The 18,528-nt window shown below is 39.6% G+C and overlaps 1 protein-coding gene across 2 annotated transcripts in view; it reads right to left on the bottom strand.

The window, feature by feature from the left end:
- The window catches only part of LOC126191553 (muskelin), a 155,152-nt gene that overhangs the window by 5,303 nt on the left and 131,321 nt on the right, over window positions 1–18,528 (bottom strand). For both annotated transcript variants that reach the window (XM_049932462.1, XM_049932463.1), the window contains exon 14: window positions 11,747–11,849. In XM_049932462.1, coding sequence (XP_049788419.1) covers window positions 11,747–11,849 — 103 coding nt within the window. The remainder of the gene's footprint in view (window positions 1–11,746; window positions 11,850–18,528) is intronic.

Genomic DNA, 18,528 nt, shown 5'->3' with positions numbered 1-18,528 from the left:
TTTATTTTATTACTGACTAGTTTTTAAGTTCTGACCATGTCTCATATCTGAAGAGGCTATCTGTGGACAGGAGAATAAAGATACATAAATATCACATGACCCAACATGCTGGAAGCAATTCCGTACTTGGGTTCAGAGTATACATTGCACATGAACATGTTGCAAGGATAACATTGTGATGGGGCAAACTCTTTCAAGTGCACAGCAGTAGAGGGGCCATGGCATGGCCACATGGAGCTGTCAGAGCAGAGGCAAAACTTCCCAGATAGGCCAGCTGTTATGCAGTAATGTTGAACTTTTGTGCAGCCAGTTTTTCTGGCATACTGGTCATCTATGTAAGTGGCATGCCAGTATTTGATGAGTGTTATTCAACTGATTGTACTGCAGCAATTATCAAGGTACAGAGAACACTGAATACCCTTTTAAAGAGTGTGATGCCCTTAATATTTCTAGGTCACATATTTATTGGTACCATGTAAATTCATTGTATTTCATTAGGCTGAAAAATAGGGTGATGGACAACTCTTGGAAAATAACAACTACTTAACAAAGGCCGATAAAGTAACAAAGTGTCAGATTTAGGTGTTTGGTGAGAACCATCTTCTGAGACACCTACTTTTGTCAGTAATGTCATATAATATTATTAAAAAAAACGTTTCACGTAAATTTAATCTAAATCAAGTTTCAGTAATCAAAGAAGACAGCTGTACCTAATAACAATGTGGCATCTGCTAGGACACACACACACACACACACACACACACACACACACACACACACACACATATTGGAGACCATGAAGTGAAAGAATTCTACCACCTCGCAAGGAAAATAACACATGATGAATGAAGCGAGGAGGATATAAAAGCAGACTGGCACAGGCAAAGATGACATTCCTGGCCAAAAGCAGTCCACTAATACCAAACATCAGTCTTAATCTGAGGAAGAAATTTCTGAGAATGGACATTTGGAGCACAGTTTTTTTATTTAATTTTTTTTATATTTTTTATGCAAGTGGATCATGGACTGTGAGAAAACACAAAAGAGAAAAGAATCAAAGCATTTGACATGTGGTACTATATAAGCAAACTGAAAATTTGAAGGGCTGATGAGAAATGAGGAAGTTCTCTACAGAATCACGGAGGGGATGAACATATGAAAAATACTTACAAGAAGAAGGGAGAAGGTGATACGACATCAAGGAATAACTTTCATGTTACTTAAGGGTTTGTAAAAACTGTAGAGGAATATAGAGATTGGAATATATCTGACAAATAATTGAGAAAAGTGGTTGAAAGTGATGGAGAGGTTAGGAAAGGAGAGGAATTCATGGTAGCCTGCTTCAAAACAGTCAGAAGACTGATTTAAAGAAGTTATTTTCAACTAATTGCTGTTCTAGTAATTAAAACTCTGTTTAATTCAAATTCTATTAAATTTAAGAAAAAGAAAATAAAAAATTGACTGCACAGAAGCAGGAGCTGCGTCATTCTGCACAGCGTAGTAGCTGCATGTTTTAGTTGAAACTTCCATTATTTGCTTGCATGCCCCTATTTGCTTGCATGCCCCAAGCACTAGTGAAAATTCCACAGTTGAGTCACAGTTTGCATTAACATTATTTGATGGCTTTGCATTTGCTGTTTGTGTGTTAAGAGTTTTTCATGAATTCACTACAGTTGGGACTTGTATTTTTTTCTGGCTTGAGAAACAGTCTGGACTTTTATTTATTCTTTGTTTGCCAAACACTGGTTTAATTGGAGCATATGCTCAGAACGGAGAGGTTGTACAGCGGTATCTACACTGTACGGGGCTCATGACATAGTCTAAGGACTTTAACATTTTGTTTTAAATACAGTTGATGAACAACTCTGCAGTTAATACCAGTTCAGACTCACAATAGACATCAATTACTGGTGTTTACAAAATTGGATTATTTAACTTTCAGTTTTCCAGAAAACAACTTGTCTTGGCAGAAGTAATTTATAGAATCCTGCCACATCACTATTATTTAGAAGGATTGTCTGCAAAGTTCTTCGAATGGCATAGAAAGGACTGACTTACGTTAGCGAAACATTTTTATTTTTCAATGCATTCTCCCAGTATACTAATGTACTTCATCCATTGATGTTCCAATCCCTTGATCTCAGCTCAAAAATTAGATTCATCCAGATCTGCAAAATCTGAGTACCTTGGCCATGTCAGTGAACATCAAGAACAACAACCAAGAGAAAATTTATTAAACAAATCTACACATCGAACACAGAAAGATTACATATCATACACAGGAAGATAACACTGATAAGTGGTAGTATGTATAGGTCACTCAATAGTGAGATTATCAGCACCCGTACTGACCAGTTTGAAGGAAAGGCTACACCAATTAGTGGAGCAGAAAGTACAAGAACAACTAATTCTGTGGGCGCGCGCGCGCACACACACACACACACACACACACACACACACACACACACGCGAAAAAATCACTACATGCTCTAGCAACAGAGTTATCCCAGTGTATTTCAAGACCTGTCCTCGTAGCTTTAACTTCCACCAGTACCTCTGTCCTGCCCTCCAAAATTCACAGCAGCTGTGCTGTGTACCTTGCAAACCTAGCGTTCCTGGAAGAAACAATACTGTGGAGACATGCCTTAACCACAAACTGGGCCATGGTTCCAGAACGAAATTTTCACAGCGGAGTATGTGCTGATGTGAAACTTTCTGGCAGATTAAAACTGTGTGCCAGATTGAGACTCATGCTCGAGATCTTTGCCTTTTGTGGGCAAGTGTTCTACCAACTGAGTTCCCCAAGCATAACTCACGGCCCATCCCCACAATGCTCGGGTAGCTCAGTTGAAACAGCACTTACCCACAAAAGACAGAGGTTCCAAGTTCAAGTCTCAGCCTGTTACACAGTTTTAATCTGCCATAAGGTTCATATCAGTGCACAATCAGCTACAGAGTGAAAATTTCACTCTGGAATCTCAACAATGCCTGTAAGATATCCTCATGGAGAGACAAATGTTTTCTCAAATCCTGTCAAGACCATATCTGTTCTTAAAAACATGGAGCATTCATAATCTGATAAACCTCTTGTCATAATAATGCAAAAAACTTCACACTGAGGTTACAAAATACATGAGATACCTCCTAATATCATGTCTGACCACCTTTTGCGCAGCATAGTGCAGCAACTCGATGTGGTATGGACTCAAAATGTCACTGGAAATGCCCTGCAGGAATACTGAGCTGTGCTGCCTCTATAGCTATCCATAATTGTGAATGTGTTGCTGGTGCAAGGTTTTGTGCATGAACTGACCTCTCGCCCATGTCCAATAAATGCTTGACGGACTTCACATGAGGTGATCTGATGGCCAAATTATTCGCTCGAGTTGTCCAGAATATTCTTCAAACCCACTGAGAACAATTGTGGCCCAATGACATAGCTCACTGTCATCCACAAAATTTCCACCGTTGTGTGGGAACATGAAGTCCGTGACAGGCTGCAAATGATCTCCAAGTAGTCGAAATAACCATTTCCAGTAATTGATTGGTTCAGCTGGAGAGGACCCAGTTTATTCTGTGTAAACACAGCACACACCATTATGGCATCCCCACCAGCTTGTACAGTGCTTTGCTGAAAACTAGAGTCCATGGCTTCATGAGTATATGCACCACACTTGAAAACTACCATTAGCTCTTATCAACTGAAACTGGGACTCATCTGACCAGGCCACACTTTCCAGTCATCTTGTGTCCAACCGAGATGGTCAAGATCCCAGGAGAGGCCCTGCAGGAGACATGCTGTTAGCAAAGGCACTCGCATCGGTTATCTGCTGCCGTAGCCCATGAACACCAAATTTCACCACACTGTCCTAATGGATTCGTTCATCATATGTTGCTAGTCTGCTCACATATCTACGTAAACAACACCTTTCTCTGTCATTAAGAGAAGGCTGTCAGTCACTGCGTTGTCCGTGGTGAGAGGTAATGCCTGAAATCTGGTATTCTTGGCACACTCTTGACACTGTGTATCTCAGAATATTGAATTCACTAATGATTTCTGAAATGGAATGTCCCACGTGCCTAGCTACAACTACCATTCCACATTCAAAGTCTGTTAATTCCCATTGTATTGCCATAATAAAATCAGACACCTTTCCATCTGAATCATCTGAGTACAAATGACAAATCCCGCCAATGCAGTCCTTTTACGCCTCATGTACACGATACTACTGCTGTCTATATATGTGCATATCATTACCCCATGACAATTGTCACCTTAGCGTATTGTCTGAGCAACCACAACCACAATACATCATCAGGGTGTATACGTGGATGAGGAAAAAAAAAAAAAAATTCTCGGATTTCCTGGTTAAAAATACACTTTCTCCCAGATGAAAATACACTTTTTTCATGTTAAGTAACAGTATACTTTTCCTCAGAACTGTAAAATTTATCAATCCTTTCAATGCTTGTAGTTTTATACACCTGCGTAGAATTTCCTGGCACTTTAGAAAACGAAATGCAGGGGGAAAAAAACATTTTGGAAAGATTTCTGATGTGCAGCAACATGTACACTGCATATTTTCTTATTACAAAAGTATAAATTCGAATTCCACCAAACACCACATGTTATTTTCCGAAGGATTGAAATCGAGATTGCGATGCGCTTTAGTTAGCTAGTTGTAGCTCATGTCAAGCGATCTCACCAGCCGATATTCAGAGCATAGGACACGTGATGTAGTCAGCCAATAGCAACATCACTGTTAAGTAGTGCAAACACATAAACAGGAAAAGGTAATGGTTTAAATTAATGTACATAGTGTTGCTACAAGAAAAGAAAAGCTTTCACGTATAATATTGGTCTCCGAGATTAATAAGCTGCAAGAGAAGCTAAGCTTTCACACATTATGTTGGCCTGTTTTGTTGACCTGTTTTGCGCACACAAATGTGCCAGCAAAATTTTTAACAACGACATAAATGTCTGATCTTCTGAGCTCTAAAATATTCTAAATAGTTGTTCTCAAAGATTTGAATTTTGAATGAGACTCAAATGCTCCGATTTAAGAAATTCATCGGACATTCACGCACAGAGTTCATCTTGTGTAAAAGGAAATTTAATTTACTTTAAAGTAACGCTTTTCAAACAACAATTTGGAATATTTTCCTGTGACCTGTTAGAAATAGATTCGTTTCAGCAGTTGCGCCAGATGACGTGCGTTGCTGTGCTTGCGCAGCTACGATGACTCAGGAAGCCCGTACGTTCATATGTGTAAAACATTAAAAGATCTTACATTATGTCATAAAAGAAACAAGACATTAGAGGATACTCCAACAGCATGGGATTTTTGTGAACCAGACTAAAATGCAGAATTCGGCTTAACGTGCACATTCGTATGTCCAGATTCAGATGTACATTTTCTTGGAGTACCAGTACCGCAATATCTCATGTCTGGTTCTTTATTATGGCATACCACGTGCGCTAGAAGATGAAAACGTGAACTTGAAGTGTAGCAAACAGTTGAAACTAGTCAATAGTTTGGAATTTAACAGTTCGTTTCAAATAAATTGACTGTCTCAGCAGAAAAGATTAATAAAAGTCAAATTTCTTTAACAAACCACCAAAAATAACTTCATTGTTCTGCAAGGCAATTAACGCCTGACTGTCAGAAAGGTGGAAACAAAATAAAATCTGAAACGAATAACATATTTTAGCCTTCCCTAATTATGTGAATGTATTTTAATTCACTTGATAGATCCCAGCCACAGAAATCTGTTTTGCTTTCATTTGACGTGAGAGCAATAAACAAAGAGGAAACAGCAAAATCACTTAACGTAAACACGGGTCACATGGAGACTACCACCTCCAAACAACAACTCAGACTGCTCTGTGCATCAGGTCTGGATCTATGATATTTCTGAACCAGGGCAATATTAGATAGTGGCATTACCCCTCCCTCGGGCGTTAGAGGTAGCACATCAAAAATTTAAAAAATCGGCTTTTCAAAAATATCTTCATTTTGTAGCGCACATCTTTCTGACGAGTCTGGTACATAAAACATATATGATCGAGGGAAGGTAAGACATTTTATTTCGTCTTACATGTGCCGAAGTGCAGTGCCACACATCCTCACACAGCATTCTTCTATCGCATGTCTCTGTATTTCGCTTTGTGAAATTCAAACATGTAATATTTTGTAATAGGTGCCATCAAACTATATTCAGGCCAGTGGCAATTAAAATGTCCTGTGGTGCCTCTCCTGCTCCCAGTCGGCCGGTTTGACATCCTGCCCCTCTTTAAAAAAAATCTCGCAATTAATAGTGGATGGGATTATTTGTAACAGGGAGAACAAGCATTCTTCAGAAAATGTGCAGTCTCTACTGTCTATTAGCTAATAACTTGCAGTTTTGAGTGACATAAAATTAAATATAGGATACATAAAATGACTAAAAACAAGAGACAAGCAAGACAGTACACATTTCCTCAATCCTGAAGTCCTAGCATTTTTTTCTCTCCAATCTTGCCATGGCTTTATATGGCGCACTTTCCTTTCTGGGAAAGAATATATTACCTCATCAAAGTTCGTCAACGTTTTGCTACATGCAAAAACGATATGTCATTGTCTACTCCCACAAAAGCTGTTAATACAAATGTACCCAAGACTGGTGTGGTTTCTCAATCTGATTACGTGTATTTTGTCACTGTGTGCTAGATAAAACGAAATAGGCCTGCCTAATATTGCAGCAACTGTTACACACACCAAATAAACGAGACTGTTTTGGCAAAAATGGTCATTTTTATAATACGACAGAATATAATTCATGAAGAACCAATATCAAATGCCTATTAGGCTACTACAAGCAAAAAGTTTTATGTTAGGAAATAGTTTCACATTTCATACTCTCTACCTTCTGAAGCATGAGATCGAAAAGTAGCAGTACGAAATTTTTATATAAATTTGGAATCATTCTTCTGTTAATTTGTCAGAGTCTCCGTTTCTTCTCCTTCCTCGTTCTAACAAACAATCTTGTCATCACTAATTCTGTAACTATTCCTGCCAGTGTCAAAATTTATTCTCTGATTAACTTCACTAACCCTGCAACAATCACTGGATTAGTTATCCCGCATTTGTTCTCCGGTTAGGCGTTATTACGTGTTCGTACAACGCGTTTTCTGCACTACTCCCTGAATAGAACTTTATCTGTTGAGAGGCCAGACAAACACGTGGTTCCTGAAGAGGGGCAGCAGCCTTTTCAGTAGTTGCAGGTGCAACAGTCTGGATGATTGACTAATCTGGCCTTGTAACACTAACCAAAACGGCCTTGCTGTGCTGGTACTGCGAACGGTTGAAAGCAAGGGGAAACTACAGCCGTAATTTTTCCCGAGGGCATGCAGCTTTACTCTATGGTTAATGATGATGGCGTCCTCTTGGGTAAAATATTCCGGAGGTAAAATAGTCCCCCATTCGGATCTCCGGGCGGGGACTACTCTAGAGGCCGTTGTTATCAGGAGAAAGAAAACTGGCTTTCTACGGATTGGAGGATGGAATGTCAGATCCCTTAATCGGGCAGGTAGGTTAGAAAATTTAAAAAGGGAAATGGATAGGTTAAAGTTAGATATAGTGGGAATTAGTGAAGTTCGGTGGCAGGAGGAACAAGACTTTTGGTTAGGCGAATACAGGGTTGTAAATAAAAAGTCAACTAGGGGTAATGCAAGAGTAGGTTTAATAATGAATAAAAAAAATAGGAATACGGGTAAGCTACTACAAACAGCATAGTGAATGCATTATTGTGGGCACGATAGACACGAAGCCCACACCTACTACAGTAGTACAAGTTTATATGCCAACTAGCTCTGCAGATGACAAAGAAATTGATGAAATGTATGATGAAATAAAATAAATTATTCAGATAGTGAAGGGGCACGAAAATTTAATAGTCATGGGTGACTGGAATTTGGCAGTAGGAAAAGGGAGAGAAGGAAACGTAGTAGGTGAATATGGATTGGGGGTAAGAAATGAAAGAGGAAGCCGCCTGGTAGAATTTTATGCAGAGCATAGCTTAATCATAGCTAACACTTGGTTCAAGAATCATGAAAGAAGGTTGTATACATGGAAGAACCCTGGAGGTACTAAAAGGTACCAGATAGATTATATAATGGTAAGACAGAGATTTAGGAACCAGGTTTTAAATTGTAAGACATTTCCAGGGGCAGATGTGGACTCTGACCACAATCTATTGGTTATGAACTGTAGATTAAAACTGAAGAAACTGCAAAAAGGTGGGAATTTAAGAAGATGGGACCTGGATAAACTGACTAAACCAGAGGTTGTACAGAGTTTCATGGAGAGCATAAGGGAACAATTGACAGGAATGGGGAAAGAAATACAGTAGAAGAAGAATGGGTAGCTTTGAGGGATGAAGTAGTGAAGGTAGCAGAGGATCAAGTAGGTAAAAAGACGAGGGCTAGTAGAAATCCTTGGGTAACAGAAGAAATATTGAATTTAATTGATTAAAGGAGAAAATATAAAAATCCAGTAAATGAAGCAGGCAAAAAGGAATACAAACGTCTCAAAAATGAGATTGACAGGAAGTGCAAAATGGCTAAGCAGGCATGGCTAGAGGATAAATGTAAGGATGTAGAGGCTTATCTCACTAGGGGTAAGATAGATACTGCCTACAGGAAAATTAGAGAGACCTTTGGAGAAAGGAGAACCACTTGCATGAATATCAAGAGCTCAGATGGAAACCCAGTTCTAAGCAAAGAAGGGAAAGCTGAACGGTGGAAGGAGTATATAGAGGGTCTATACAAGGGCGATGTACTTGAGGACAATATTATGGAAATGGAAGAAGATGTAGATGAAGATGAAATGGGAGATATGATACTGCGTGAAGAGTTCGACAGAGCACTGAAAGGCCCCAGGAGTAGACAACTTTCCATTAGAACTACTGAAGGCCTTGGGCGAGCCAGTACTGACAAAACTCTACCATCTGGTGAGCAAGATGTATGAAACAGGTGAAATACCCTCAGACTTCAAGAAGAATATAATAATTCCAATCCCAAAGAAAGCAAGTGTTGACAGATGTGAAAATTACCGAACTATCAGTTTAATAAATCACAGCTGCAAAATACTAACGCGAATTCTTTACAGATGAATGGAAAAACTAGTAGAAGCCGACCCTGGGGAAGATCAGTTTGGATTACGCAGAAATATTGGAACACGTGAGCAATACTGACCCTACAGCTTATCTTAGAAGCTAGATTAAAGAAAAGGCAAACCTACATTTCTAGCATTCGTAGACTTACAGAAAGCTTTTGACAATGTTGACTGGAATACTCTCTTTGAAATTCTGAAGGTGGCAGGGGTAAAATATAGGGAGTGAAAGGCTATTTACAATTTGTATAGAAACCAAATGCCAGTTATAAGAGTTGAGGGGCATGAAAGGGAAGCAGTGGTTGGGAAGGGAGTGAGACAGGGTTGTAGCCTCTCCCCAATGTTATTCAATCTGTATATTGAGCAAGCAGTGAAGGAAACAAAAGAAAAATTCGGGGTAGATATTAAAATCCATGGTGAAGAAATAAAAACTTTGAGGTTCGCTGATGACATTGTAATTCTGCCAGAGACAGCAAAGGACTTGGAAAAGCAGTTGAATGGAATGGATGGTGTCTTGAAGGGAGGATATAAGATGAACATCAACAAAAGCAAAATAAGGATAATGGAATGTAGTTGAATTAAGTCAGGTGATGCTGAGGGAATTAGATTAGGAAATGACACACTTAAAAGTAGTAAAGGAGTTTTGCTATTTGGGGAGCAAAATAACTGATGATGGTCAAAGTAGAGAGGATATAAAATGTAGACTGGCAATGGCAAGGAAAGCGTTTCTGAAGAAGAGAAATTTATTAACATCGAGTTTAGATTCAAGTGCCAGGTAGTCAGTTCTGAAAGTATTTGTATGGAGTGTAGCCATGTATGGAAGTGAAACATGGACAATAAATAGTTTAGACAAGAAGAGAATAGAAGCTTTCGAAATGTGGTGCTACAGAAGAATGTTGAAGATTAGATGGGTAGATCACACAACTAATGAGGAGGTGTTGAATAGGATTGGGAGAAGAGAAGTTTGTGGAACAACTTGAGTAGAAGAAGGGATTGGTTGGTAGGACATGTTCTGAGGCATCAAGGGATCAACAATTTAGTATTGGAGGACAGTGTGGAGGGTACAAATTGTAGAGGGAGACCAAGAGATGAATACACCAAGCAGATTCAGAAGGATGTAGGTTGCAGTAGGTACTGGGAGATGAAGAAGCTTGCACAGGATAGAGTAGCATGGAGAGCTGCATCAAACCAGTCTCAGGACTGAAGACCACAACAACAACAGCAATATTTTACTGGGTAGCATCTGGCTGCTTGCTGCAATTGCTCGTACAGCTGCCACACTTCCGTAGTCAGAAGTGGGAGAAGGCACTAGTCATACACGACTCAACTGCACATGCACATACGCTCGCTCGCAACCGCTCAAACGAATCTATTGTAAACAGTTGTGACGTCACGTTCATCGGAGGCGATTTGTTGTTATGAAATACTGCATAGTCTTTCTAAAGGCTTTGACACATTTTGCTGTTGGCAGACACTTGTATGAGAACTGTGTTTTGTTCTTGTATATGGTGCATTAACTTTGCAACTTAAGTTTTTTTTTTTCTCTCTCATTCGTGCTTTACTGCTGCAGTATTATTCTGCAGTAGCGAGATACAGTAATATTCTTTGTTAGAGTATTGGTTCTTACTAGTCAAAGTTACAAAAATGTAACTAAAACAATGAAAAATTCCCAAAATTCTAAAAAATTCCCAGTTGAATAAATTCCCGGGTTTTTCCCGGATCTCCCGGGTCATATAGACCCTGATCATGTTGAGAAATAAAACTGCTTCAGCTGTAAAATCCTTATATTCGTAGGCACTACCAGTTTCACAGCACTTACAGATGTATCTTTAGGTGCAAATTGCAGCCAAGTCACGCTGTACATAAAATATTACAAACACTCAGCATTCATAATTCCATACAGTAGATTATCTGCAAAAAATGAGTGTGTCCTAAAAGTAATAAGATATTTAGGAGATCGATCCCACAAAACTGAATGTGAAGTTGTATAGATGAACATCAACTGTCATATGGTATCTTGTAGACGGTCCACCAGCAGTACTTTTGCCATTCTTATGCGTCCTTCCTGCACACCTCTGTTTTTGGTTTTGATGGAAATTCTCATACTGCCATCCATTTTCCTTGACTTACTGCTATTTTGCCACAAAAAAGCTTTTACCTGGTGCAATCTTCCCTAGATACCGTTAGGTAGGAGTTGTTCACCTCTGCCTGCTGACATTTGATTTTATGGGAGCATTCTCCACCATATGTTATTACTTTTAGGACATACATCTTTACTGAGTGAGGTGGTGCAGTGGTTAGCACGCTGGACTCGCATTCTTAAGGATGACGTTTCATTCTTCAAGAATGGACAAAACTTCTCTCCAATATTCGGCATTTCCAGCCTGTCAACAGCAGTCTCAGTGGTAAGAGAAAATTTCTAACTTCCCATCCGCATCATACAATAATAAATTTGGGAAAATGAAATCAATGTCAATATTAATTCCTGACCCTACTCAATCATAACACACTGAAAATCTAAGTGATGTAATGAGAACTTGGTAATACGACTGATAAAACTCAGATAACCAACATCTTTCAGCAATTCATCTTACCTCCCTTGTCTGTTCCTCATCGGAGTGATCTATTATCTCAGATAATGTTGTCTGGAGATAATGAAGAGCTGCCATGCTATTTTTCAAAGCAAGCTCCTTGAACCTGGAAAAATGAGTGTAGGAGTTAAGTGACTAGTGAAAACACGAAGCATACATTTTCAATGCAAAAAGATGACAACTTGCAATATCATTACATAATAAATTTCTCCAAAACCATTCTCCACATACTTCGTGTTTATTTGATACTTTCCCTGCTAAATTTCATTGGTGTAATTAAACTATTTATAGCAGCTGATGTCACCTGAAATAAGTAAAATAATCAAGGCCCAAGGTAACAGTTTTCATGGTACTGTTAATATTTCCAACAGGACACTAAAAATGCATTGTGCTACAATGCATAATATTCTTGATTATACGTCAGAGTATTTTTTCCAGACAAGTAAAGGTAACTGACCAAATTCTGGAACCACCAACCAATTTCTCGTCTCACATCATTTGTAAAATATCTGGACAGAAATGTACTCACAGATTACCATACACCAGTTCAATAATAGAATAATTAGCCAATCAAAAAGTATGCCATTCAAGAATGCCACTCTACTGAGTCTGATATTTATACATTTATGAAAGAAACAAATTTTTAAATGATAAAAAATAATACTGGCTGTAATCAACGAGTTACCAAAAGCATAACATTCTATTACAGAAGTTACATTTTAATGGAAAAGTGTCATTGTGTATCTGATTAGTTCATTTTTAAAAAAGATAAAAAAACACAGGCTACAGAAAGTTACACTAAACTATTCCAGAAATCAGTGAATGACCACCAGTTAATTTACATATGGAGACACACAACAATGGTGCTTTCAAAAGGTGGGCTAACAACTTTGTTTTGCTCTCAATGAGACACCATTTCATGTGAACAACAAGACATAATTAGCCTATTTTGCAGGCAATAAAAGTGTTCTTGTTCAACCAAGTAAATAACCCTCAACAGAAGGGGAAAAAAATAAGAAAATTACTTTTTACGAAATCAGTATCTGTGAGGCCTTAACTTTTCCCGGCAAATTGATTGTTCAAATAACTTATGGGTTTGCTGCCGGGCTACGTCACTGTAGGCGGTGGTCGACAACATCACTCGTCAGCAAACCCTTAAGTTATTGAACAATCAGTATCTGGTTTGTCACACAAGGGGTACTCTTGATAGTTCTCACAGTTTTGTATGGCTGAAAGTAGCCCACTTCCAATTAATATACTGTATCAACAAGAAATATTAAACAAGACAGGAAGTTCTAATTTCTTGGGTGTTCGAGATGATGAATGATGGGGAAAAAAAATATATTTCTGCTAACACCTGCAGGTTCAGTTACTATTGCTATAAAATTTTTCTAAGGTCTGAAGGACAATGTATTTTGTATATTTTAATTAAATGATGTCATTTCAGAATATTTTGAGGTATATTCGGCAAATAGTGTTCACTGTGCAAAGGCAAGTAATCACTAATTAGACAGTAATTAAAAATGCCATGAAAGGTTCATACATGTATATCTCATAGTAACCTGTTTAAGAGGTTAGGATTATTAGGTACAGTCTTACAGTACTTTTATTTAATAATGATTTGTGTTGCCAACAATCCATACGAGATTAAGAGTAATAAATATATTCCCAAATAGAACACCAAAAGGATAAATGATTTTTGCTTCCCTCTGGTGAAGCAAATTTTAGCAAAAGCAAGGGTGAAGCTATCAATTAAAAAGACAGTCAAACTTGTTTGCAAGATGAAGGCAGAACTCATCATCTGTAACATTGTAGGATTGACTGTAGACCTTTGGTACAGATGTGAGTGAAGAGTCTGAATCAAAGGCTTTGACAGTTCTGCAACAGTGCAGGCTACAGATTCTTGAAATGCACCATAAGCTGTACAGGTGTTAGGACCCACTTAGAAGATCAGGGGTCCATTACATGCAAGAAGCAGTTACACAGATTGTAGGAGCTTTGTGAAGTGGACAGGGCAGTTTTTTTAGGTTAGAGGGACTCAAAAAATTACAAATGGGGGTACAGTCTCAAAGCAAGCAGGTCAAACACAGGACAAGGTTACACCTAGGAAATATAGATATTATAGTTGTAAATGTTGTAGCCGTTTAGGAAATAGCTAGAGCTCCAAGACTTAAGGGAAGTACTGAAGCATAAATTCTTACAAGCACTGAAAGATGGCATCAATGAGTGAAGGTATTAAGGTGGCTAAAGCCTAAGAGAAGTTTAGCTGAAGTTTTTACAAAGGACCTAATAGTGTTCTGGAGGATAGACAAAACTTGGGTGGTGGCATTTTTATGGCTGTTAAAAGTAGTTTAGCTTGTAATGAAATCGAAGTAAATAGTTGCTGGGACTTAGTACAGGTACAGGTTATATTCAACAGAAGGAATAAATTAATAGTTGGTTCCTTTTTACCAATCTCCAACTCAGATGATCTATTTGCTGAAAGGTTCATGGAAAATTTGGGTCTAGTCTCAAATGGATACCAGACTCTTACAAGTACAGTTTGGTGGTGACTTCAATCTACCCTCAATATGTTGGTGAAAGTACATTCTTAAAGTCAGTGATAGTCATAAAACATTGTTCAAAAATTATTCTGAGTAATTAGTTTGGGAGCCAACACAAAGTGTAAATGATTGCAATAACGTAACGTACTTATTAGTGACAAAAAAATCCTGGCCAAATCGAGATCATCATGACTGACATAGGAATTAGTGACCACAAAGCCCTAATAATATGACTGAATACCATAACAACCAAATTCGCCAAAAATAAATGGAAAGTATACCTACTTAACAACAACTGGCAGGACTTCCAAGACCTCAACATCTCTAGAGTAGTTCCTGACACTTACCCGGGCATACAAAAAGAAGCAAGCAGGCAACTTCAGTTCATATATGTAGAGCAAGAAGCTTTAATAAAATATTTTTTATTTACTTACTGTAACATGCACCTTTCATTTATTTCCATTGCGTTTCCCCCCTTACTTTCAATCACGCTTCCCAGGTACTTGAAGTTCTCTACCACTTGTAGTTTTTCCCCTCCACAAGTTATATCCACATTTGGCCTATTCGTCTTCCTTGTTGTGACAATTATTTCACTTTTCTTTGCAGAGAAATGCATTCCATATTGTGCTGCCGTTGCCTCCCATGCATCTAACTGCTCTTGCACCTCCTTCTCGCAATTTCCCCATAACATCAGGTCATCGGCAAAAAGCACTGCTTTCATTTTATGATCTCCAATTGCATCTGACACTTGCTGTAGGATTTCATCCATAACAATAATAAACAATAAAGGCGAAAGTGCACTTCCCTGTCGCAGCCCATTTTCCAGCTTGAACCATGCAGTACATTCCCTCCCCACTTTCACACAACTCTCACTTCCCTCATACATTTTTCTGACTTTTCGTGTTATCTCATCATCTATCCCTTTTGCGTTCAGCACATCCCAGAGCTTGTCCCTACAGATACTGTCATACGCCTTCTCAATATCTAAAAAGGCCATGATTAAGTCCTTCCCGTACTCATAGTGCCTTTCCTGCAGTTGCCTTACCGCAAATATGAGGTCCGTTGTTGATCTTCCCGGTCTGAAACCATACTGCTCCTCTTGCAGTCTACTTTCAATACTGCTTCTTATTCTCTTCTCCAGGATCTTTTCATAGATTTTTCCACAGTGGCATAGCAGGGTGATTCCTCTGTAGTTCTCACATCTCCTTTTATCCCCTTTCTTGAAGATCGGGACTATAATTCCTTTCTTCCAATCCTCAGGAATTCTGTTCTCCTTCCACACCACCCTCAGCACTCTGTATAGCCACTGGGTTCCTACTTCTCCTGCTGCTCGTATCATATCCACTGTTACTTCGTCCCAACCTGGTGCCTTGCCCCCTTTCATCCTCTTTATGGCTTCTTCCACTTCATTCCAAGTTAGATCATCAATTTCCCCACTATTATCATCGTCTGCTGCCTTAGGCTCTCCATCGCTGTTAGTTACCCGCTTGGCGGCATTCAACAGATCTTCAAAGTACTCCTTCCAAATCTTTTTGAGCTCATGCATTTCCTCCACAACTCTTCCATTATTATCCATGATCCTCAGGCACTCGCTTCTGTCCTTCCTCTTATTTCTTACCATGGTGTAAAGTACTTTTTTGTTCCCTTCACTGTCCTCTTCTAACATTCTTGTCCATTTTTCCATCCACTTCTTCTTCTCCGCCCTTACTATGGTCTGTGCCGCTTTCTTGCTTTCCTTATATTTTACCCTAGCTTCCTCTGTTCGGGTCTGGAACCATTCTCTGAAGGCTTTGTTCTTTCGAAGTACTGCCTCTTTACATATGTTGTTCCACCATGGGGTTTCCTTACTTCTCCTCTTTGTGCTAGTTCTTCCGCACACAATCTCAGCTGCCTCAACTAGGGCCCTCTTAAAATCTCCCCATTCTTCTTCCACTGTTCTCTGATCTTCCTTTGGCAGCTTCTTCCTGATCAGTGTCTGGTACTGGGTCCTCCGTTCATCCTCTTTCAGCATCCATGTCTTCAACCTTTTCTCCTGTATATCTGTTGCCCTTCTATCTTTTTTCTCTCTCAGGGTGGCTACCAACAGCCGATGGTCACTGTCTAAGGCCTCAGATGGAACGACCTTAACATCTGTGAGGCTGCTCATCATCTGCCTATCCACTAGTACATAGTCTACTACCGAAGTTTGGGACCAGTCCCCACTGTACCAAGTTATTTTGTGACTACTTCTCTTCTTGTACCAGGAATTTGCGATCGTCAGCCCATTCCTCTTGCAGAATTCCAGCAACAATTTTCCTTCTCTATTTCGGTTCCCCCAGCCCTCTGGTCCCATTATCTCCTCGAATCCTTTCCTGTCTGTGCCAACATGTGCATTGAGGTCCCCTATTATAATCTGATTACCTCCATTTAGCTGCTTTTGCATGTCATCTTCAAATTCCTCCTTCTCCTTTTTTGTACACCCCACCTGTGGGGCATATGCTTGGATGATTTCAATGCTTTTTCCTTTCACTCGTACTCTGGCTTTTATCATTCGATCATTGATACCTTCCACCTCCTCCTGCAGACCCTCTCTGACCACTATTGCCACTCCATTTCTTCCCCTCTCATTCCCTATCCAGTACAGTTTACATCCTTTACTTAGTGGTTTTTCACCAACTCCTCTCCACCTAGTCTCAGCAAGTCCCAAGATGTCCAATTTCCTCCTTTCCATCATTTCTACAATTTCTTCTAACTTCCCAGTTAGAGTCCTTACGTTTAAGGTGCCCAGTCATAAACCATCTCGTAATCCTTTTCCATTGCTTGGTCGGTTTCCTTTAAATCCGTTCCGTGATCCGAGGCATGTTCCCTTTTTAAAAGCAGTTGATTTATCCACTACTGGCTTGCTAGGCCTATCGCAGCTTCACCAGAGCCCCGTTAGCCGTCACGTTTCAGGGTTCCCATAGAGCCTTCTCAGCTACCGTAGCGGTCCTGGGGCACACGAAGTCCCCGCTGTACATCGCCCCTATAGGCAGTCCCCTACTTTGTGCCGTTGCCCATCTCCCACGACTTGGACGAGGGGTTGGACTTATGGGAGAAAGGTGCAGAAAAGCAGGGCAGTTCTACAAATGCATTAGGGGGCTTATTTGGAGCAAGGAGGTGCCACAGAAATCCAAGGGAATTATATACCGAACCTACTTTGTCCCCATATTGGCATACGGAAGTGAGACATGGGTAATGCACAAAAGAGACAAAAGTAGAATACAGGCTAGCGAAATGAAGTTCCAGAGGAGCAGGTTGGGTGTAACAAGACGAGACAGATTGCGAAATGTGTATGTGAGGGAAAGACTAAAGGAGGAACCAGTACAGGACAGGATAGAAAAATCAAGACTGCAGTGGTATGGACACATGAAGAGAATGGATAAGGGAAGAATTCCAAAGAGGATGTTTGATCTGCAACTGGAGGGGAAGAGGCCCAGAGGAAGACCAAGAGATAGATGGGTGAAGGGAGTGAAGGAATGTGTGACGAGAAGAGGAGAGAACTGGATGAAGGTGGAAGAGGGGGAATGGTGGAAAGACAGAACACGATGGAGAGGCTTGTGTTCCCGACAGACCCAGCCAGTGGCTGGAAACTGTCCAAGATGATGATGATGACTGTAACATGCCCACTGTTAACATTTTATGTCTGCACACAGTAATAGTTTTCTATTATGCTTCTGAAGATGACGAATGTAATTTAATTCTAAGGGCAAAAAGACATTTTTATGTGATGAAATAACAAATTAATGATTTTCAGACTTTTTTCCTTTACTTTTACTGTAAAACCTTGTATCTTGCCAAATTTCCTTCTAGCCAATTGGTTTTGATGAGTGAGTTTGTGAATATCAAAATATGTGACATAAATGGCTGTATCTTTTGACCGCATTGACTTAGAACCTTAAATTTTTTACACTGCTAAAGGACCATAGATCCTAGTAAGTGTTACAAATTTCAACTCGGATTCCATTGGGAGATTTGTACCACATAAACCAAGTGAATTACCCCAAATACCCAATTTGGGGCGGGGGGGGGGGGGGGGGGGGGCAATTTTGCCAGATTTAAAAGAAGACAAAATTCCCAAAATTGGCAATGATTTAAAGATGCTTGTTGAAACTCAGCCTGGGCTAGTTTCCACCACACACACACACACACACACACACACACACACACACACACACACACACACACACACACACACACACACAAAAAACAAAAAACAAAAAAAAA

The sequence above is a fragment of the Schistocerca cancellata genome, chromosome 6, assembly GCF_023864275.1.
Source record: "Schistocerca cancellata isolate TAMUIC-IGC-003103 chromosome 6, iqSchCanc2.1, whole genome shotgun sequence".
In the NCBI taxonomy this organism is placed as follows: domain Eukaryota; kingdom Metazoa; phylum Arthropoda; class Insecta; order Orthoptera; family Acrididae; genus Schistocerca; species Schistocerca cancellata.
Note: the sequence above shows the minus strand (reverse complement) of the source record. Positions and strands in the feature narration are given on the sequence as shown.